The sequence below is a fragment of the Pangasianodon hypophthalmus genome, chromosome 14, assembly GCF_027358585.1.
Source record: "Pangasianodon hypophthalmus isolate fPanHyp1 chromosome 14, fPanHyp1.pri, whole genome shotgun sequence".
NCBI classification, from domain to species: domain Eukaryota; kingdom Metazoa; phylum Chordata; class Actinopteri; order Siluriformes; family Pangasiidae; genus Pangasianodon; species Pangasianodon hypophthalmus.
The window spans coordinates 1,111,608-1,135,052 of NC_069723.1; the positions used below are offsets into that span (position 1 = coordinate 1,111,608).

The following is a 23,445-nucleotide window of genomic DNA, read 5'->3' on the forward strand; positions in this document are numbered from 1 at the left end:
CATACAATAACAAGCAATGACCCTTAACTTAACTAAAAAAAAAGAGTTTATCTTTGGTCCATTCAATAGCTAGATATTAGATAATGGACTAAACATATGAGTAGATACAGTCACTGTCCACTGTATTAGTAACACCAGTATACCTGCAATTATCCAATCAGCCAATCATGTGGCAGAAGCACAGTACACATACAGGTCAAGAGCTTCAGTTAAACTTCATCAGAATGAGGGAAAAAATCTCAATGATCTCAGTGACTTTGCCCATGACACGGGCTGGTCTGAGTATTTCTGAAACTGCTGATCTGTCACAAAAATCTCTAGAGTTGGTGCGAAAAACAAAAAAACATCCAGTTAGCGGCGGTTCTATGGGCAGAAACGTCTTTATCACGAGAGAGGTCAGAGGACAAAAAGCATCTCAACACGCGCATCATGGTGAACCTCGAGGTTTACAACAGCAGAAGACCAGAAGATCAGCAAGAAATCTGCAGTAACTCATATAATCACTCTGTACAACCACGGTGAGCAGAAAAGCATCTCAACACGTACATCATGGAGAACCTCGAGGTTTACAACAGCAGAAGACCAGATCGGGTTTCACTCCAGTCATCAGTTATGAATCGTCTGACTAATAAATGTACTTTAATAGATGTATTAAAGCTCCACTAGAGAGCAGCTGGGCGTGAATCCACTTCCTGCTAGTGAAAGATTTCTCAATGTGAAAAAAAGTCAGAGTCAAAGTCATTCTCACGTTATTTTTCTCCTCTTTTTTATCTTCTGCAGATATTTACTTTCCTATCTGCCCAGAGAGGGGAAAGGTTATTCGTTACAAAAGAGCTGGCTCAGTGTGTGTGTGTGTGTGTGTGTGTGTGTGTGTGTGTGTGAGTTCATTTTGCCAAGTTAGTGTGCGTCCTCACATCTTCCTGTCCTTTGACCTTCAGCAGCACAATGAGCCTGAACTCCTTTCATTCTACTTTATCTCTCACTGTCACACACACACACACACACACACACAGATGGGGATTTCACAAAGTCATGGCCTGTGTAATGTGTGTATATTACCATTATTGTTGTATTATATGAAGTTTACTGTCTTGACACAGAGCCAAAGGACAAATGAAAACATCTTAATCTCTTAATCTAACTTAAAGAGAGAGAGAGAGGGAGAGAGAGAGAGAGAGAGGGAGAGAGAGTGTGTTATTGTGTAAGAGATATTTTTATTTTGTTTCGCTGCTGAGGAAATGAGTCTGTAAAAAAATAAATGCAACAAAAATATTCATTTAAATCTACATCTAAATATTTCATTTAAATATTAACTCATCTTTAAAGTAAAAAAAAAAAACTTTAGAATAAGTGACTGCAAAAATCTTTGTAATTTATGTTAAACATATTTCTGTGCAACAGAGAGGCATCCTGGAGTTTATAAAATAAAGTTTAGTAAAAGAAGTAGAATGGATGTTAGGTCTATTGTTCCAAAATGACACTCAATTTAGCATAAAGCATTTTAGAATGATGCTGCAGTTTCTATTTCATGTACCTCAAAAAAAACATGAAAAGTTTTTGAAAATTGTCTTTAAAAATGGACAGACACGCCAACATATAACAATTCTTTCATTTATATACAGAATTTGCATAATGTATATCATGGACCAAATACTATGTTAGATAGAAATCAGTATTTTAGCATAGTTTTTTAGCTATCTAACTTTTAGCTAACTATGAAAGGATATAAATAATAAAACTAAGATCGAATGACATTTGGCCCAAACTTTGCTGTATGTATTGAATGTAAAACAAAATACAGACGAGAACACTTCCTGTGAATTATCTCGTAGCTAATTGAGGATCAGCGCTCACTTTGTTATCCGTTATCCTCTTCTTCTTCCTCCCTCCATCTCCCTCCAGCTAAAAACAAGTAGACGTACCTGTTTTTTTCCCCTAAAACTGAATGATCCGTCCAAAGATGGTGGTCAAGAACATGATGCTAATCTGACAGTTTTGTAATTCAACACTACAACGAATTCAAACGAAAGGTAGAAATAAGTTACGAATCATTACAATCCTTCAGATCGTATCCTCCACTGGATGAAGTCAGGAGTCGAAAAGTGAAATCTGTTTGTTTTGTTTGAAATCTGAAATGTTTTGGTTTCATGGAAACCTAGTTAACTTGGGTTAGCTAATGTAATGTAACATTAACATGTTGGGAGCTAGGTATTTACTTAAGTGCTTTAGTAGTGACTATAATAAATAAACAAAGTTTCTAACATAGCACATCAAGTTTACGTCAGTAAGTCATTAGCTAATGTTTTGGCTGTTCTATGGTGCTATGTTTTAGCATCACGCTGAAGAATAAGATATTATTTGAGTCAGGCTTTTTATTTTCTTTCGATATGTTTAACCACAAGGTGATTGCGTAGATTGTAGTAGAGCTTTGTAGAACAGTTTTGTTTTGCTCGGTTTCGTAAATCTTTGCACATACCTGTGTTTTCCTGATTAGGAAAAGATCGTCTGTCATTCGTGCACACTAATTAATCCAGTTAGTTTAAAAAAAGTTCTACTCTCAACCAGCTGAAGCCTAGGTTGATATACGATGTGATTCGCAACACGTAGCTCATGCTATAGTTACAGCGTCGTGGTTCGTCACACCGCTGTGAACTTTTATACTGCAAAAGTTGTTAGAAAGTTGTTGTTGAACTACGAATAAGAAAATAAAAGTCTGGACACTAAATATACTTGTCAATCCCTGTTACTTTATAAAGACGTACACAAATTACGATTAAAAAAATGATAATTTCAAGTCAGCACCTGATGGTGTCGGTGAGGGGATTTGAACTTTCTGGTAACAGTTAGCTAGTTAACTCATGTCGCTAATGTCCTTTTGTTATCCTTCAGTGTGATTAGAACAAATGTGCTGCATAGGTTAAATAAAAAATTATAAAAATCTATCCTCTTTTTGCATCTAGATATAAATCATTATGCTTATATTCCTTTCATAATAAATGGTGTAAATGGCTGACAAATGAAACTGCTCTGATCAACGTCATGTCTCTGCTAAAGGTACATCAATTCTGAGATCATCTGGAGACATTTATGACTCATTGTAAAACCCAATTAGATTTTTTCTTGCCTCAGTTCATCCACTTGGTGTTTTCTCAGCCAGTGTAAAAATGAATCTCCTCCAGGTGAACCATGACGAGGAAAAAAAAAAAAGATTAACCAATGATCTCATGAGCTTTCGTTTATGCCGTCGTTGGGACCACGCAATTTTCCCAATTATCAGAAGTGCAATCAATGACTGGATGTCTGGGAAATAACAGCTAAACGTCGTGTTTTTATTACAATGGGAGGTCAGGAAAGGGTACGGCTTGGGATTTGGGATTGAATAAAAACTCAATACACAAACACATGCACGTACACAAATACACAAAGAATTAAGTGAGGGAGGCCACTGTAGTCCTGAATTAACAAAGTTCAGACGCACACACCCATTAAAACAGAGCGATTAGGTAATGACAATGACAAACTCGAGCACTTGTACACACACACACACACACACACACGCACTAACAATATACAAAAATATTTGTAGTGTTCGAGTCTGTATGTAGGTAATGACCTCAACTTTGGCACGCATCCTGAGCCGACTGGCGGCAGGACTCTCTCTGTGTGTGTGTGTGTGTGTGTGTCTTTCACAGGCTCTCTGACCTTAGGTCCCAGGGCCGGGATAGGGTTAGTTCATTGTTCTGTGCTGGTACTGGTTTCCACGTGGTAAACATAAGTGAAAGAATGGCTCCCATGGTTCCTTATCACACACACACTCACTCACACACACACACACTGTACAGAGAACAGTACATAGATGCCCTTTTCTGGGGGCAGCACCTCACATTACACTCGATGTGTGTATGATCTGACATCATACACACACACACACACACACACACACACACACACACACTGCCTACATCAGTGTAGTGACTTGTAGATTATATTTTCACACTGCGATTCTCAGTCATATCAGACCATTCTGTAAGGAATAAAATACTTCAGGATGTGCTGTTTTAGGAAAATAATCAACGACGAGATGGTGTGACAAAGTGCAGATCCTGTCACCACCCCTAAGTTGATTATTTTCCAATAACAGCATGCCTGATGTGTTTTAATCCTCTCATACAACAGCAACTTGCCAGCGCTAACAATAATATATTAATTAAAGAATGACACATCATTCTCAGTAAGAAAAAAAAAAAACGCAGCTTGTTACGTTACTGAGAAAAGCACCAGAAAACTGCTCCGTCCTGAAGACTTTCCCATGGCGGAAAATTTCTGACTGTTACAATGCCCTGACACTGGAGACTCCTTCCGTTTATATTAAATAAACATCCGCTTAGTTTTTTTAAACCAATTTATTACTAGCTTGTGACTTAGCTGTTACTTTAGCAACACTAACGTATTAGAACCAGCGCATTAACACTGTATAAACCTGTGATTTCATTCCAGCCAGAACCACTGTCAGAGCCCCTGTTACAGAAAATGAATCAACGCCTTCCGACCAATCAGAATCGAGAATTCAACAGCGATAATTCAGTCAGTAATGTGTTGATGGTAGAGGGAAGTTAGGCAGACCGAAGTGCAAGCCCGTGGGGCATAAAATGATGGAGCCATCAGTCACACCAACCAAATTCCCAAATAAACAACCCCATGACCTGACCTGTGACCAATCACAGAGCAGCAGATAAATAAATAGTTGACCATTTGAGTGTGCAATCAGACCCACTCTTATTAAGACAAGAGAGAGACACCGAAACGGAGAGAAAGAATGGTGACTTGGAGGCGTTGATGGATGAGGGGAACTGTGTCACTGTCATCCACACCCCCGGATTTTTATCCCTCACACAAACACCTCTCTCCTTCCAGAACATCCAGAAGAGAATTCCCAGGCCGTAATCAGACCTCTTGACCAAACGCAGCGGCTTCTGTCTGATCAATCAAATCCTTCTGAACATGTGATCCATCATGATCACAACCCACAGTGGCCTCTCTCTTTCCCTCTCTCTCTCTCACACACACACACACACACACACACACACACACACACACACACACACTGGGAATACAACAGGCTAGCCCTTTTATACACTATCCCCATCATCACCCACTATCACTACTCTTCAGCTCAGCTGTCATCTTCACTCCCAGGACATGAGGAAGAGAAATCATTGCTTTAGTCTCTAACACACCCTTTAATGCTGTTGCTGATCGGCCATTGTGATCCCACGAACTCCTAAAAAAGGTGCTAATAGATGCTAAAGGTGCCTAACGCTGCGTTCAACTAAAGGTCGTAACTCCGACTAGGAAAAACCAAAGAACGCCCCATCGATTAGGAATTCCTACTCAGGGACGATGGTCTCCTCAACCCTGAGTTCAGCAAGTGAAGTCAAATCAACATGGCTGCTCACAGAAACAAAGGAGCACCTCTTACCTTTAAACTTATTGAGTTATACTGTATGTAAAAGTATTAGCTTTAGATCAACCAATCTGACTTTTTCACTTCTGAAGCATAATTATATAATACATACTATAATATCTTAATAATATAATGTACAATGAATACAATTGTTGTCAATAATTATAATTAAATTCAAATGTTCTATATGATAAAATTTTTCTAATAATTTCCCTCACATTTTAATATTCTCCAAGCTAAACTTCTTTCTTTCTTTCTTTCTTTTTATATGTGAATATTTTTCTTTTCATGATAGCACACATGCTCTTAGCTCCTTATTTTTTTTTAATAAGTTAATGCAGGAATCTTTCTGGAAACCCCTGAATCCGTCCCAACCCCTGAGAAGTGCGGTTCACTCAGGCGCAATGTCACAGCAATGCAGTTCACATTTATCTTTTCTTCTTTTTTTTTTAAATCTTCACATATTTGCACCCTTTTCACTGCGATTCGAGTCAAGTGGAGAGAAAGCCGTGACGTGAAAGTGACGGAACTGTTAAAGCGCGAGACGACGAGACACGCTCAACACGTGCAGCTTTTCAAACTTCATTAGCATCAGATTACAGACATATTTAGTTAGACATACAAAGCCTAAAACGCATAAGGGACAGACTTTCAGATTTTTGTGCATCTGGTTTGCTAAAAGACAAAAAAAAAAAAAAGACAATGAATATGAAGACTGAAATACATCTGGCCAGTAATTCAGTCATTGTGCAGTTTGCAGGAAAACTGATGAACTCTTCTAAATAATTATGAACATCCAAAATTCATAGAAACAACAACAACAACACCAACAACACCAAACCCATCAACCTAACCGCAGGCTAATGGAGTAAACTGGGGAACAGAGCAGTCAGAACCCCTGCATTCTGTTAAATGTGGGTGTGATGTAGAATTTTCAGAGGCCCGCAGTGTTTAGACTTTTGTTCAGCTCTACCGGAAGTGGAACGTGGCTTTGCCAAGTGGGATACATCACACAGATGATGATTAAAAGCACGTCAGGTTTTGAAATGAGCCGCGCTGCGTGCATGCAGTGTGACCTTCTGGATGTACAGGTGACCAAGAAACATGCTGGATTGCCAAATCCTCAACACACACCCACCCACACACACACACACACACTCACACACACACGACTGCCTTGGAGATGTGTGACGTGCGCGCCAGAGGCCTCGGATTATTCCTTTAACGCGAGCTTCACGCCACTTCACCGAGCGCGCGCGGGCCCCGTTTTATGAGGAGTGTGGGAATTGAAATAGCGTGCACGAGCTGGCTCGAGGCCACAGAACATTCTCTCCTCTCCTCCTTCTCCTCCTTCTCCTCCATGCACTCAAACACGCAGAAAGCATTTCTCTTTCATCTCGGGAAAATAATAATAATCTTCTAGTCTCCCACGAACTATCCATCCCAATTTCCCACTATTCACAGATTGTGTGCCTGATTCGCGACAGGGCGGAACGCCTCTCTCTCTCTCCCTCTCTCTCTCTCCCTCTCACTCTCCCTCTCACTCTCTCTTTCTCTCCCTCTCTCTCTCTCTCTCTCGGTTGTATTTTTGGCACGGCAGTAACTGCGCACAGAGTGGGCTCTTAAAAAAACACCCCGCTGTACTTAAATGGCATTGCTGTCATCTCGTGCTTTTTCCCCTGCTCGTGCACGGGGCGTGTGTGTTCCCGTCTGTGGGAGAGGAGTGTGTTCACTAAAGCTGTACAGAAGTGAGGCTCTAACAAACCCACCAGGCCGAAGTGACCGCAAACAAATCACCCTCCGCAGCGAGCCTGCACAACAGCCCATAATTCACTGCGGTTATTTGCCCCGCGTGTTAAATAATTTAGTTGAGGTGAAATGAGCCGTTGGCTTTCTGGCCTGTGATAGAGTGATATCAGTCAGTGCTGCATCTCCTGCAGTTTCTCTTCAGAATCTCTTTATTTTGACGTTATGAAAAAAAAACAAAAAAAAAAACACACACACACACACACACTCCGCGGCGTGCAGTTGTGGAAAATTAATCAACAACAAGATGCAGTGACGTCAGTCAAACTGTTTTATTTATTCCTCTCACAATACAGCAATTTCCCAACAACCTTTTAATTATTAATTAAACAATTTTGACATGTTGTATTTTTTTATCCATTTATAGTTACATCGAATGTCTCCGAGACAAGTTCGTTCCTTGTATCATTTACGTTACAGCAGCTATAAACAGTGCCTCTCTCACCATCTTTTCAACACAGCTAGTCATGTCCCGGAGAAACCGGAAAACTGTCCTGAAGACTGTCCTGTGGCTGTTACGATGTACTGGGACTGGAGACTCCTTCCATAAAATGTTAAATCAACGTCTAAGTTCGCCATTTCAACAATTACACACTTTCTTCTTTTTCAGTTGTGACTATAGAAATGATAACACATCAGATAAGCGTTTTAATATGAACAAACCTGTGATTTAAATTACAGCCGAAATTTCTGTCAAAACTGCCGACCAATCAGATTCAAGAATTCGACAGCGTTGTGACGTCATTGATGCCACTGATTGGCTGTCACACACGAAATTTTGAAAATTTCTTTTGAGACAATTTTTTTAAATCACCTAAGCTGCCTAGCTGTTCATAAAACTAAAACTTGGTTTTTCCAACCTCACACTTCCGGTTTGATGCTGGCCACACCCCTTTGTATGACGTCACACGAGTTCAGTCATGTTCACGAGCACTTCCTCTGCAGGTTTTGAGCTTCACTCATCAAAATGCTGCTGAATTTTATTGCTCCAGTTCAGCACATGTCCTAAAATTCACCAGAATTCACACATCCAATTAGAGATGAATATCTGAGTTTAAACACCAAGAGAATTATTCTGAATTTTTTAAAACATTAGCTGAAATGTTATCCTTATAGTCACTTCTGCACGTGCAGTGAGGTGTGCGCATGCGCGTGTCTTTCCTACACTTTCAGCTTTTACCTTTAATCTGCACCCTGACACCTGGAACCGTGGAGAGAGCGCACCTTTAAAATGATTCCAGGTAAATAAACCCGTAATTAGGGTTTTAAGGTAAGCATTAAAGACACACACACACACACACACACACACACACACATGCATCTTTCTAGGAAAAAAAAAAAAAAAGATACATACTGAAGGTGCACATATCTCGCATCAGTGTGTGAGTGTGTGAGTGTGTAAGAGAGAGTGTGTGTGTGTGTGTGTGTGTGTGAGAGAGAGAGTGTGTGTGAGAGAGTGTGTGTGAGCGCGCGCGCACTACACAATGGTAGTTTAGAGGCAGTTTATTGAGCGGATAAGGCTCGCGCGACCCCAGCCGTCTCCATGCAGTCAGCGGTGTTGTTCACCAGGAAAGGAAGCTATAATTCAAAACAACAAAATGATCTTCAACTTTTCCCCTTCCTCCTCCTCCTCCTCCTCCTCCTCCTCAGAACCTAACTGAACCATCAGCCATTGCATTTACACTAATTCTTTTAGGGTTTTTTATTTATTTATTTTATTTTTGTGCAAGTGCCTCCAGAGAAGAAAAAACTTGTTGCAAAGGTTTTGAAATCCTGAAATTCTAGCAAGAATTTTAATCACAGAATCTGCATTTATTTATTTATTTATTTATTTATTTATTTATAGTATATTATAATAATACAAATGCATACAAATTTACTTTGCTAATTACGTTTTAAAAAAAAAAGTTTTACCTTAATGACTCTGAAAAACAGCCCTTAGAGAACTTTACAGGGGAAAAAAACTGCATCAGTACAGAACATTACTTGGAACAAATTTTAGTTTATATTCAGGGGGAGAAAAAAAAACAGCAAACGAAAAAAAAAAAGTCCCAGGTGACAGTTTGTCAGCTCAGGTCAGGGGGATTATTCCACACGCGCTCTGCAGCAGGAAGATGGCATGCTCAGGTTGGAGGTGTGTGCTGGCAAACAGAGCAACTGATGCCAGAGGGCACACTTCATATATATTTAATATATAAATAGAAATATATATATATATATATAAAAGATACGCGCACAGATTACATTACGCACACACGCGCGCGCACACGCACACACACATCTCCAGGCAATCCAGCGTGTGTGTGTGTGTGTGTGTGTGTGTGTGTGATCGCTTTGCTACAAGAGAAGGAAAGTGAATACAAGAATACAAGAAGCTCGAGCAGGAACGCGCTGTTTGATCGGATCCTCGTGTGTAAACTACCTGAAGTGTTTCATTTATTTATTTATTTATTTTGCGTCTTTTTTTCGGAAGTTTCAAGCTTTTTTTGTTTGTTTGTTTTCCTGAAAATTGAGCAATAACCTAACAAGAGGCGATTTTTTTTTTTCTTCCCTCTTAACACGAGGGCGCCAACTATTTCAAGCGAGTGCCGAAGTTTCCTGCAAACACGCGCAACTTGTGCGGTGTGCGTTTAACACGCAGCAGTGCGTTAGCGCACGCGGCGGCTGTAACCCGTCACCACTTCTTCCTCCCTTCATCCAAACTGTTTCCCAAATGTTACCCACGCAGATGCAGCAGAAGCTGCTGAACTTTGTTGTTGTTGTTGTTGTGAAATGTTGGAAGAGTCTCTGCACCTACCGGTGGTCAGCTTCCTCGCCCTGCTCTTGGACCTCATGCTGCCTGGACGTCTTCACGGCGTCGCTCGCGTCGGACTCTCTCTTCACTTTTTCTTCTGTCCTTTTTTTTTTACCCCCCTTCTTCTTCTTCTTCTTCTTCTACTTCTTCTTCTTCTTCTACTTCTCAATCCAAACGCGCTATCTCTCCAGCATTGTCAGTTTGGACACCTTTGCACATGCGCACAGCCGCGCGCTGCAAGCAGCGTCCTCCAAAAAAAAAAAAAAAAAAAAAAAAAAAAAAAAGAGAGAGAGAGAGAGAGAAAGAGAGAGAGAGAGAGCGAGAGAGAAAAAGTTTGGAGCGATTTATCACCCGCTATTACCGATCCTGTCAGAGGGCGAAAGCAGTGAGATCCCGCTCGTGTCAGATGTTGGGAGATCAGTGAGACGGAGACGGAGCCGCGCGCGACCCCGCGGCTCCACGCGCAACCGGACACATTAATTATAATGAAGTGGTCTCGAGCGTCCGCGTCCGAGCGACTTTTTTTTTTTTTTCTGTGTGTGTGTGTGTGTGTGTGTGTGTGTTTGAAATTCGAGGCGTATTAATCACTCCTGGGTGAAATCACTAATGTAAAACCTCTCCATTAAATGTTTTTTTTTTTTCTGTGCATTTTAATTGAGATTTGGCTATCATTAGGAAAAAGGAGGAAAAAGTTTCTCACACCCTCACACACACTCACACACACACTCACACACACACACACACACACACACACTCACACACACACTCCTCTTTGGCTGGCGCGTGGGCAAACGGAACCGCTGTGGTGATCATTATAAATCTGTGAAGTGGGTTTGCGCTCTGTGAATTAAATGCCCCCTTTCCCTGAGTGCACGAGGCTCCAGTCCATCACTGCAAGTCTTTCTGGAAGCAATAAGAAATCATTTTGCAGTGTTTAAATCTGATTTTTTTTTAATGCAAATTAATTTATCTTCCTTAATTGTTAAACTCTTTAAAGAAGAACGTGAAATCATTTAATAAGCCATATGTGTATTATATATATATTATATATTATGTATTATATATATACATATTTGTTGTTGTTGCAGGAATATTGTTTATTTTTTTCTTGAAAACCCCAAAGTCGCATTTTTAATAAGATTCGGTATTTGCGCTGTTTATTAGTTTAATGCCCGTAGCTCATGTTTGTGCTTTTTTGTGGGTCATTAAGTTAATTGCTCGTTAATTAGAGGCAAGTGACATCATGCTGACCTTGTCCATGAACCTTTTAAAAGGTCGAGTTCCCTCCAGCACACAGTATTGATCCTGAAGTATTTGTTTAAAAAAAAAAAAAGAAAGAAAGAAAGAATGAAAAGGGTCTCTGGAGCTGCCATCGTGCTGCAGGAGCAGGAGACGGAACAGCGGGGATTTCTGCTCACCTCCGACAAACGATCAGCTGACCTTCTGACTCACAACATGCAGATTTCAAGTGTGCGCGATGGAAAAGCTGATTTTCCGATTTGCAACTGAAAAATTATTATTATTATTATTATTATTATTATTATTATTATTATTATTATTATTATGAAAATTCACCCCCTGTCCAGTGCAAGTTTCAAAAGTCGAAATTTGTGGATTTATATTTTAGTTTCACTGGAAAATGCAAAAAAAAAAAAAAAAATGCAAATGAAATAAAAACAAATATGAAATAAAACCGTTTTAGTGCGTCAAATAATGTACCAAAAACAACCTTTGGCGCAATAAATAAATAAATAAATAAATGAATAAATGAATAAGTAGGAAAGAGAGCGCTGGGCAGATGGAGAGATGGAGAGATGGAGAAGGAGGGTTCAGGACGCAGCAGCTCGCATTAACCTAAATGAAAACACTTTTCGTTCATTCGGCGCAGTAACTCCCCACCTCCTGCACCCCGACCCGGGCTCGAGCTCTCAGAGAGCTACACCAGACTGGCACGCTGTAATTATCCGATATTAATAGAGTTCTCAACCTTTTTTTTTTTTTTTTTTCTTCTTCAGCGCTGTTAAATTCTTTGCTTGTTCCAGTCAGACCTCTAAAAACGCCGCTGCCCCGTTTACCGCGCTTAATCCCATTACAATCTGATTTTTCTTTTATTTTAAAAATATGATCATTTCATTTCACCCTTCCTCTGCAAACGATCCAGCAGAGACCGTAATGGCACGGAAAGGGTTAAAGTAAACCCATAATTTGTAATGTCGGGGCTCTCGCGCCGGGGCTGAAAGTGAAAAGGGAGCCGCGGGCACCAGGAAATTACTGCGCGCCCGCGTGACCTGCGCGCGAGGTAATCAATCAAGTGATCAACAGGGATATTTATCAATGCTACCTCCTGTCGTCTGGCCCTTAGAATGAAAATACTAATAATAATAATAATAATAATAATAATAATAATAATAATAGATTTAAAAAAGAAAGAAAGGCAAAAACAAAAAACAAAAAAACACACACACACCAAATAGTAAGCAACATATTAGTTATTAATAAATATTAAGATAGGGCTTAATCTTTCTGATTTATATCACTTGGACTGGATGGAATAAAATATAGGATGCTGTGAAAATCACGACTGTAATTATTGCAAATAATAATAATAATAATAATAATAATAATAATAATAATAATAATAGTTGGGAAAATGCTTTTTACGAAAATATAAAAATGACTGTAGCGTGATGAGAAATTCGGGAGAAAAGAGAAGCGCTGTGAGCTCTGTGTGTGTGTGTGTGTGTGAGCTCTGTGTGTGTGTGTGTGTGTGTGTGTGTGTGTGTGAGAGAGAGAGACAGAGCTGCATTTCTGAGTGTAACTCAAATTCAAACACTTAAGTGAAATATATTTCAAAAAAATTTCAATTCACACTGCCTGAGTAACACACACACACACACACACACACACACTCTCTCTCTCTCTCTCTCACACACACACACACACACAACCCTGTTTCATTGCCAGTATTTGTATTAACACTTAATTTCTATTCTTCATGTTATAACTAGTTTGTTTGTTAAGAACAGTTCCTCTAGTTCCTGTAATGCTGTACATGTACACGGTCATGCCAATAAAGCTTGCTGAACTGAAGAGAGAGACAGAGAGAGAGAGACACACACACACACACACACACACACACACACACACACACACAGAGAGAGAGAGAGAGAGAGAGAGAGAGACGCGCGCGCGGACTCGTAACTCTGCACTCATCAGCATCAGCAACACGTTTAATATCACACACTCGAGCTCAGTCCATCAGCTGCAAAGTGCTGAAAAACAAACTGCTGGCGAGGCGAGTCTCTCTCTCTCTCTCTCTCTCTCTCTCTCTCTCTCTCTCTGTGTGTGTGTGTGCTGAGGTTTCGCTCCCAATACAGACAATGCATGATTGCTTTAAACTCGAGTGGAAGAATCTATTAATAATAATAATAATAATAATAATAATAATAGACTTCCTGAATGGTCAGTTTTATTCCCAGACCAACAAAACAACAAACTTTTTAGACAGATTTTTATGATGATGATGATGATGATGATGATGATGATGATGCTCTTTTTTTAAACCTCGATGACTCTGAATGAAAGGATTTGCATTGCGTTTTAATAGTGAGGAAGTTAGTAATGATGAATCATACAGGGGAACAACAACAACAACAAGTAGCAGGTCACTGACTCACATCCACTCTTAGAATCAGAGGATTAAACTGTACTCTAGCTTTCTCTCTCATTGCACTGGTACTGTATCTGTACTGTCTTTACTGCACAGGGGCAGGACATGTCCCTGTAAATGAGTACTCAAAAGCCAATTAAAGGTGCACGAGCTACAGTTATGTATTTTTTAATCATTTTAAAAAGTGCAATACGTTCAAGTTACTATGTAAAATAAAAGAGAGAGAGAGAGAGAGAGAGAGAGAGAGAGAGAGAGAGGCTACCATCTGAGTGGTAAGGATATGTAGAGTCTGTTTTCTCTATTTGCAGCATGAAACAAATGGTGCATAACTTATTATAAAATATAAGCCTGTAATATATTCCTACTGGACATATTGGGCACAATTTATATAAAAGGTAGGGAGCATTTTGCAGATCAGCTCACTTAGTCTTTCCCTTACACTCGGTGCTAAATGTATCTTGTCACTAAGGTGGTGCATCTATCACCTGAAGACCTACTTCTAGCCTAGTGTACCTTTAAAAATGATTCAAAGCAGGTTGCATGAATGTGCTGTCATTATTTTTTTAAGACTAAAGCTTTAAAGATGCACTACACACACCTTTCTAGGTAAAAAGGGTAAACAGCTTACTAAAGGTACCAAAAGTGCACACTTGAGGATACCATCCAAGCAAGGAAAGCCCTGAGAGTGTGATGACAGTGTCTGGAAGGAGAGATGGTGTTGGTCGTCGCACACAGTGAGAGAGTGAGGATTAAAATGCATGAGAGAAATGGTGCAAGTCGGAAAACTGTGTGTAGCTGCTACAGACCTTGGTTAGGATTGGAGGAAATAATGCATATCTCCCAAATATAATATTATTTTAGGGAGCAACTGCAATTGCAAATCAGCCCACGTGACCTCGGTTTGCATCATTAATGTCATGATTAATAATCCTGAAGATTTCTTTCCCCCATATCCATCACATTTGTCCCCTTGAAATGCGTATTTTCCCTACAAGACTATAATCCACCTCTGAAGAATCAGTGCACTGAAAGCTGAACTGAAATATTAACAAAATGTTTCCTGAACTGCATGAGAGGAATCAGGGATCAATCCTCCAGGATTTCTGCAGATCAACCTAAGCGACCTTTAACTTAAAAAAGACCAGAAGAGTGCAGAAGTCGCTCTGCTGTACTTTCCTTTTTTTTTTATGAAAACTGATGGCTGTAAAACTATCAAACTTTCTCCCAAAACGAGCAATTATTGGTGTTTTACCGCCACCTAGTGTCAAAAACTAGATGGCCCTAGTGCTCTGAAGCTAATATGGCTTAAAGGTGCAATAGTAGATTTTTTTTATTCCTTACTTGTACAAGTAAACTGGAAGATACAGCATGTAAAACAAAAGAAACAACAAAAAAAACAATGGGCTACACCGTGGCCTTAGCAAAAGTCACTGAGAAATCCCATTTGGAAAACTGACTTCCGGTCCGGAATGCCTGTTTGTGTTTGGATGTCCGTCATTTTTATAGACACACCTACAAGCCACCTAAAATCCTGGGGGTGGAGTTTCGTGAACATCATTCAAATGTCAAAGCTACCTAAGATCTAATTAAAAAAACAAACAACTAATCTTACCTAATGCTCCGTTAATACTGTAATATTATAATAATACGCATACACAAGAAACATATCCCGCTTTTTGAGACGCAAAGGCGATCAAACCGAGTGAGTAAACAGACAGATGCCTTAATAACTCAATGGGCTGGTTGATTGGCAGCTATTTGAAAGGAATTGTCCAATTTGCGAGCTCGTTTCCCGGTAACAGACCACCTACACAGCTTACGATGCGCTCTTCAGACGTATTTATGGCAGCTCGAGCTCCAGGGGAAGCCGTTCATCCTCGAGTAGCATCACGCGCATCCGTTACAGCCTCGTGTTCATCAGCTTCCATCGACTTTTCCATCGTCGAACAATCAGACCTGACGAGCGATCGACCAGGACACTCGATCCGAATGATTTACTGCTGGTTTTCCCGAAAGAACATGCAGGAGGAATGAAGCTGATTTCCCGGTTGTCTGCTGTCACAGATTAGTTACACACTGTCTTGCTGCACAAATCAGCGTGGATGTGCAATCTGTTGCATACCATGTGGCTTACATCAACTTACATCAACCTGTGAGCCACATTAATCTGATGAAGCTTCAGCACTTGTGATTCACTCTGTGTCGTTGTAACACCAAGTAAACCCGAGTCTCACCTTTTCTAAAGTGGATAATCTCACCTGAATACTGTACATTTATACCTTATATAGCCAAAAGTTTTTGGACACCTGACCATCACATCCATATGTCCTTGTTGAACATCTCATTCCAGCTGTTATAAGCAGCTCCACTCTTCTAGGAAGGGTTTCCACTAGATGTTGGAGCGTGGCTGTGGGGATTTGTGTTCATTCAGCTACAAGAGCATTAGTGAGGTCAGGCGCTGATGTTGGGATGTCGAGGAGGTCTGGGGTTCAGTCGGTGTTCCAGTTCATCCCAAAGGTGTTCAGTGGGGTTGAGGTCAGGGCTCTGTGCAGGACACTCGAGTTCTTCCACTCCAACCTTCACACACCATGTCTTCATGGAGCTCGCTTTGTGCACAGGGGCATTGTCATGCTGGAACAGGTTTGAGTCTCTTAGTTCCAGTGAAGGGAAACTGTAAATCTACAGCACACAGAGACGTTCTATACAATTGTGTGCTTCCGACTTTGTGGAGTGTGATGGTTTTCATATAGTGAACCAAAAAACTAAATTCCAGGAGTGGACTAAGTTCTGAGAAATTATACTTAAGTGAAAATATAGATAACGAGTCACAACCTTACTCAATTAAAAGTGGAAATATCCAAACAAAATAAAATGTACTCAAGTGAAAGTAAAAGATTTGCTACCTTTAAAAATGCTAAAACATTTGCTGATGAAATTAAGTTTTCACGTTTTCAATTAACTTTTATTATGAATCATTTGTAACAGTTCTTTAAAAAAATGATATTTGTTTTAAAGAAACTATGCTGTTTTGACTGAACACATCAATCAATCTGTGTAAGTTTGTGATATTTGAGTTTGAATTTGAATTTGACTTGCTGTCTAGATAATTATATAAGCTACCAAAATCAATGCTAGTCAATGCTAGCAAAGAAAACAGGCTAACATAGTTAAATATAGTAACTTAACACTAGCAATTTAGCGAAACATAATGCCTTTTAGAGAGGCGAAAGAGACAACTCATTTTATGGATTATCCATATTCGAATGCACACAGATAGCTAGAGCATTAACTAATTGTGCAGCATGAGAAGGCCGATGATGAAGTCGCATTGTATTTCTACAGTGATGAGCTTGACTGGACGCTAAACTGAAATGATTGGATGCTAAATAAAAACATAAGAAGTAAAAATGCAAGTTTTCTAATTAATTCAATTTCAATAATAATAAACAAGTAAAGTATAAACACCCCAAAATTGTACTTAGGTATTAGTAACGATGTACGATAAATAAAGTATTTTCTACCCCTGTTAAAAGTGCCATACAAATAAACTTTACTTGAATAGAACGAAACAGAGGCCAGAGCAGCACACTGGGAGGAAGTGTCATAGAGGTGTCATAGAACCTGAAAGCACTAGACAGAAAAAATTCCCCACCTTGGTGCATGAAGAAGCACTTTTGGGGATATTTCATGCACCTTGGTGGAATAAACTCATGGCTAAAGATGTTTCTGGATATTACACTAAAGAGGACTGAATTGTTCAGAAAGTTCTCCAAAACTGCTACCATCCTCCTTTCTGTCACTTCCTCCACTGAGTCATAAGTCAACTAGCAAATGTAGGAACACTGTAGCAAATGTTCCTCACCGTTCCTCTCTGTGGGGTACCTCAAGGGTCCCACAGGTGATGGGTGATGGGTAATGTGAACAGTCTTCAAACAAGTTCTTAGCAGAAAATATCCTAGTTTAAGGTAAGAGACAAGCTACTTGAACAACAGAACCATGAATGCCAATCACTTGCTTAAGCCAAACCCAAACCCAACTCCAATCAACCCAACCATATCAAGTCAAGACAAAGGAAAGTTACCTATGTGCTATGGATATGAAATCTCTCAATAATGTTTTTTTTTTAATGTATAAGCATTAAAACTAGCTGGAAGTGGCTGGAATTGTAACTACATGTTTAAATTGGATCAGGGCCATTATATTGAGTGAGAGCAAATACTACAACCACCAGTATCCCACACCTTTTTTTTAGGAAGATTGATGGAACTACATCCAAGTAGTTCGGAGAGAGCTTTTAAACAAGAAGTGCGATTCAAGATCTGATGCCTTCAGTCTTGCCGATGAAGGCTTGCACAGACAGCTATTAAATGGTGAATTTGTGGTGCTAAATATGACTTTGCAACTGCTGCAAACTAGTTGAAAGACTTCCAAGACTGCATTAAGAATTGTGTGCCACTTTTGGCACTATACACTGATAGAACCAGTGACTTCCATCAATATTTCCATCTGTCAAGGCAGTCATTCCGCAATTTTATGAAAGCCGTGGGAAGTGACCGTGACTATGACTGGAGGCCAGCCTTGGAGAGCCCGGAGTATTCCACAGGATTTTGACACAAGTCATGAGTCATTTGCTTGCTACCATTTTGAACAAAAACAGGCTGTAAGTCTATAAAGCTGTCCAGGAGGTGACTCAAAAGATCCAAGCCATTCTGGCACAGATCATCTAACTGCCATCACAGGACAAGGTGCCAGAGTTGGGGTTCGAATCGGACTGACTGCCTGGTTAGTGATGTTTAATACAGTCATTGGCAGCATCAGTGAGGGAAGCCGTGTAGCACATGGCCTCATTACTGTAACAGGAAACGTTTTCATTCAATTCAATTTCACACCATCTGTGATCTTAAAGATGAGTTAGTGCGAGATGCCAAAGTGCTAAAACACAGTCCAATTTATTACCAGCAAATAAAGCCAGAATTTAGGAAAATCCTAAAGTGGCTATAACTGTGCTATAATCTTAAAGAGGTTTTACACACACACACACACTTCCAAGGGCCTTTTGTATTAGTGCCTTTAATAAGGAAGAAACAAAGTTGCTAGCATAAAAGTGTCTACCAATTTAAAGGAATAAAACATAAAGGGATAAAACACAATGCTTCACACACTTCTTCATGGTTTATTTTCCTGTAGATTGTTTATTTTCCAGAATTTACCATTTTTAATTTATTAATGAACAACATGAACATCATGCTATGGTTTAACGGTTTATCATAAGACAAGTTAGTTCCTATTGCCTCTTACATACATTATAGCCGCTATAAACAGTCATTCCTTCTATTAACGAGACACAAAACAAGGAGCTTGTCATGTTACCAAGAAACAGGAAAACTTTCCAGATTGTTGCAAATGCTGATGTTTTTCTTTGCTGAATAGCAACTCGCTCTTAAAAATCTGTTTATTATTAGTCTTAGATTATGTGCAGTTCATTCCATACAAGTCCCTATGAATGAGTTGTTACTATAGAAACGAGATACTATGAAAAGGTTATAGGAAATTAATCAATACCTACTGACCAGTTAGATTGAAGAATTCACCAGCGCTGTTGTATAACAACAAATACTGTATTCATCGCAAAATATACGTGTAATGATATGAGTTTTTCAACCTTTCTGACTGAAAGTTTAGTTACAGTCTGGCAAAACGGCCTTGCTTTACCATGGATCATTGTTCATGGACCAATCTTTCCTCGGATAATGGTAAGGATGCTTCCTCTTTGCCGGAATGCTGTAGGGAATCACAGAGGTTTTCTCCTGGTCACCACACAATGTTACTACACAATGTTGTTATTATTGAGGCACAGTTATTGCAAGAATGCGTACAAGACACCAACATTGGTGCAAAAGTTGGCTGAAAGTGAGATATAATTTTAGATGTTTAACTGATATAGTTATATTCAAATGAGCTTTTTCGCATGCTGTTTTGATTTGCAGTTGCTTTGCATGTTATTTTGTAAGTATTTTTTAATATCTATAATATCTATAGTGACCGAGATAAGTATGAGACTAGAAAATTACCACAATGCAGCTTTACTACAGTGCAAACAAAATCCAACAACACAAAGCCAAAATCAACAACACAAGAGTACAACAACATACTAATCTACAACAACATACTAATCAGAGAGCACAACAACAAAATACTACAACAACATACTAATCAGAGAGCACAACAAAACAAAAAACAGTTTCTTCACGGTGATTAGACTACAATTAACTACAAAGGCAACGGATGTATTTGTCTTAACAACATACCTTGTTGCTAAACTGCAGCACAGGAGTAGGATTTGAGTCCAGTTCAGGCGAGACACACCAAAACTGTGATTATTAATAACGTGTTATCTACATATAAGATCATATTAATTTTTTTTTAAGTTTAAGTGTAAAAGACATCTTGATTAAAAGCAGCAACGCCATTCTATGTGCTTCAAAGGTTTAAAACTTAACACGTCTCACAATAAAACACAACACCCACACACACATTAAAAAAACTTCAATATGTTTTTAAAGTTGCATGTTATAAGTTATGTCTTAAACAAACAAGTAGAACGGAGATGCCTCCACCACCACCACCGAATCTAGTCCTGCTTGTTACTAATTTATGTACCAGAAATACCCTTAAAATATATTTCAAACATGAAAGAAAACCATTTCAGACATTTGACCTTGCTGTGACCTTGATCCTGTTTGGATCAATTCCAAAATTTCTTCTGCTGGTTACTATCATTTTTAATAACGTAAATCCTTCAGATATTCAACCACTTGTTCTTGACGAGAATCTCAGACATATGCGTGGATGGACATGTGTACGGTGTGTAACCTAAAAAAAATAATACATCAGTTCCCTTTGTGGTTCTTCTCTACAGCAGTAGAGACAGAAGGTTGCGTATGTAACCATAGTTCTATTGGTTCTACCGTACACTGTGTGGAGAACCACCTGCCTGGTTTCCTTCAGAACTAGTGAAGTTTTCCGGTTTGCTCGTTTCCTTGCCAAGTGCCAATAGCAAAGTCGTCACCTCGTGACCATGACCTCACATGGGTAGCCTATAAAAACTATGAGTAGCCTAAAAAACCACCACCAGAGCAGATTTCCTTCAAACCTAGTGGAGGCTGTGTCTCAAAGTCCTCACAATGGTTCGTAACTCTCTAGCTATCTTGCTAGCGTGCGGGACTTGCGTAGGTTTATTCTGAATTGTCATGCTTTTAAAAAATGAAGAGAAGTTACCTTTCTGTAAACCAGAAAACAAAGAGAAACCAAGAAGAAGAGGAAAATAGGAAGCATAAATATAAAAATCGTAAGTAGTGGAGATAATCTAATACAATAATAATTAAGGATTAGAAATGCAGGCTAAGCCATAAAGTGTAACGTAAGGCTAGCTGAACATCATTTTGGCAAGCGAGCAGATAGCCAGGAGGTGGCGCTAAGTTTGGAGCTCGTAATGTTTGAAACCCTTGCGAACATCCTGGTATGCTGGGGTCGAAAGATGTTATTCAGAATATACTTTTAAATCTGGAACTTTCCATTCGATCTATCTCCTCTGCGTGTTATTTCAGCACTAAACCACTAAAGCCACACAGGTAGGTGTTGAAGAAGCATCAAAGTTCACCAAGGAACAAGATGGAAAGATCCAAATGTATTTATCCTGTCAAAGCAGGCCATATTCTTTACACATCCACGTCACAAGCAAACAGCAGAACAGCAAACAGACTCACCTGAGTCACATCCAGCCCTGTTCCAGGACGCACCTTCTCACCACAGTTCCCGTAGTGTAGTGGTTATCACGTTCGCCTAACACGCGAAAGGTCCTCGGTTCGAAACCGGGCGGGAACATGCCTCCTTTATTTCCTTCACTGCTCAAACACTTTTCATTTCAGACCCTCATTAGAAGTATGATATTTCATCTGCACCTGTAAAACATTGAATAAAAAAGAAATGAAAGAAAGAAGACATTATGCATTCTGACCACTAGATGGCGAAGTTACACAAATCCAAGAAAAAATGACACTTTTCTTTTTACTCCATAAGAACATTAGACACAAAGAAGGCACATAATATCATCATACACAATAATGCATTGCACATTAATGATCATTTATACATCATCATTAATTAATTATCAAATTAAGTTAATTATCATTTGGGCCAAATACCTTTATGTTGTTCCTGGTTACCAAGAAGTTCTGAAATGTTTTCTACATTTAATTCTGACTTTTCTCCAAATTCTCATTAGGCTCCTGAGCATTTCATGGCTTCCAGACTCCAAGGTTCCACTGTTTCCATCTGGCATGTCCATGTTTTCACCACTTTCCCAGTTACTCTGTTTCTTGCTTCCTCTTGCATCATATATGAAGATCTCTCCCATTTCTTCTAAAAAGATGTCATTCAGAATCTACACTCCTGGGCAAAGAAATGAGCCCAAAATAGCACAATATGAAGCTTTTAGTGGCTTTAAGAGCAAATCATTGGTCAGAAAATGAGCAGGAATGAAGCAGATGCACTCCTGAGAGCTCCTGTGCCTCCATTCACTGGTTTCCTTTGGAAAAATTTCCAAAAATATCTTCTTCTTTTTTTTTTCTTGAAAGATCAGTGATTATTTGGTTATCTGCTGCACCTGATGCAGCTCATCAAGAGCCACAAGACTTAAACATTTACAGAAATCAAAGGGAAAAGCTCCCATACTGAGCTCCTTTATCTCTCTGTTTCATTCCTGATCATTTCCTGATCAGTGATTTATTGTTAAGATCATTAAAAGATTAATATTTTGCCATTCTGGGCTTGACCCCCTTTTTTTTCTACTTTTTTTGTACTCTAATTTACTTTTAAATCTGGAACTTTTTTCCCCAGTAGATGGCAGTAAAGCACCAAAGTTCACCAAGCAACAAAATGTAAAGCTTAATACATACTACACACACACACACACACACACACACACACACACACATTCAGTGTATTAATCCTGAAAACGTGCCCTATTATTGTGTCCCCAAATAGATAATTATTATATTAGCTTATAGAACTGGTTGCAACCAATGACTAGCTATAGACGCCTTTTCTCCCAGTTCCCGTAGTGTAGTGGTTATCACGTTCGCCTAACACGCGAAAGGTCCTCGGTTCGAAACCGGGCGGGAACATGCCTCCTTTATTTCCTTCACTGCTCAAACACTTTTCATTTCAGACCCTCATTAGAAGTATGATATTTCATCTGCACCTATAAAACACTGAATAAAAAAGAAATGGAAGAAAGAAGACATTATGCATTCTGACCACTAGATGGCGAAGTTACACAAATCCAAGAAAAAAATGACACTTTTCTTTTTACTCCATAAGAACATTCGACAAAAAAAAAGAACACCTATTATTTAAACTTATAAACATGCAAACAAAGCAGTGAGAGAAATTACACACAATAACGCATTATATGTTACACAATATTCTGTATATTCTACACAACAGTGTTTATGTTGTTCTGGATTCCCAAGAAGTTTTGAAATTTTGCCTCCACATCAGACTGATTTCTGCAAGTTCTAGTTATTAAACATTTTATAGATTCCATTTAAGATAAGAATAATCCCAAGTTCATCATGTATCAATTAAAAAATAAAACCTCTGCCAGGTTTAGACAATATACTACACAACAGAAGCATAGTAGCTGTTATC

At 39.2% G+C, this 23,445-nt stretch overlaps 1 protein-coding gene and 2 non-coding genes across 10 annotated transcripts in view; 2 read left to right on the forward strand and 1 right to left on the reverse strand.

Moving 5' to 3' along the window:
• mecom (MDS1 and EVI1 complex locus) overlaps positions 1 to 10,276 on the reverse strand; it is a 150,245-nt gene extending 139,969 nt beyond the window's left edge. For 4 of the 8 annotated variants that reach the window (XM_034310751.2, XM_034310750.2, XM_034310748.2 and 1 more), the window contains exon 1: positions 10,068 to 10,275. In XM_034310751.2, the coding sequence (XP_034166642.2) occupies positions 10,068 to 10,104 (37 nt within the window). In that variant the 5' untranslated portion in view covers positions 10,105 to 10,275. Of the gene's footprint in view, positions 1 to 10,067 lie in introns of all 8 variants that reach the window. The other 4 variants (XM_034310746.2, XM_034310747.2, XM_034310744.2 and 1 more) reach the window with 2 other exon arrangements.
• Positions 10,277 to 21,545: 11,269 nt separating this feature from the next.
• On the forward strand, positions 21,546 to 21,618 carry trnav-aac (transfer RNA valine (anticodon AAC)). The gene has a single exon. It is a non-coding gene; the product is annotated as a tRNA-Val (tRNA).
• Positions 21,619 to 22,846: 1,228 nt separating this feature from the next.
• trnav-aac (transfer RNA valine (anticodon AAC)) lies at positions 22,847 to 22,919 on the forward strand. The gene has a single exon. It is a non-coding gene; the product is annotated as a tRNA-Val (tRNA).
• The last annotated feature ends 526 nt before the right edge of the window (positions 22,920 to 23,445 follow it).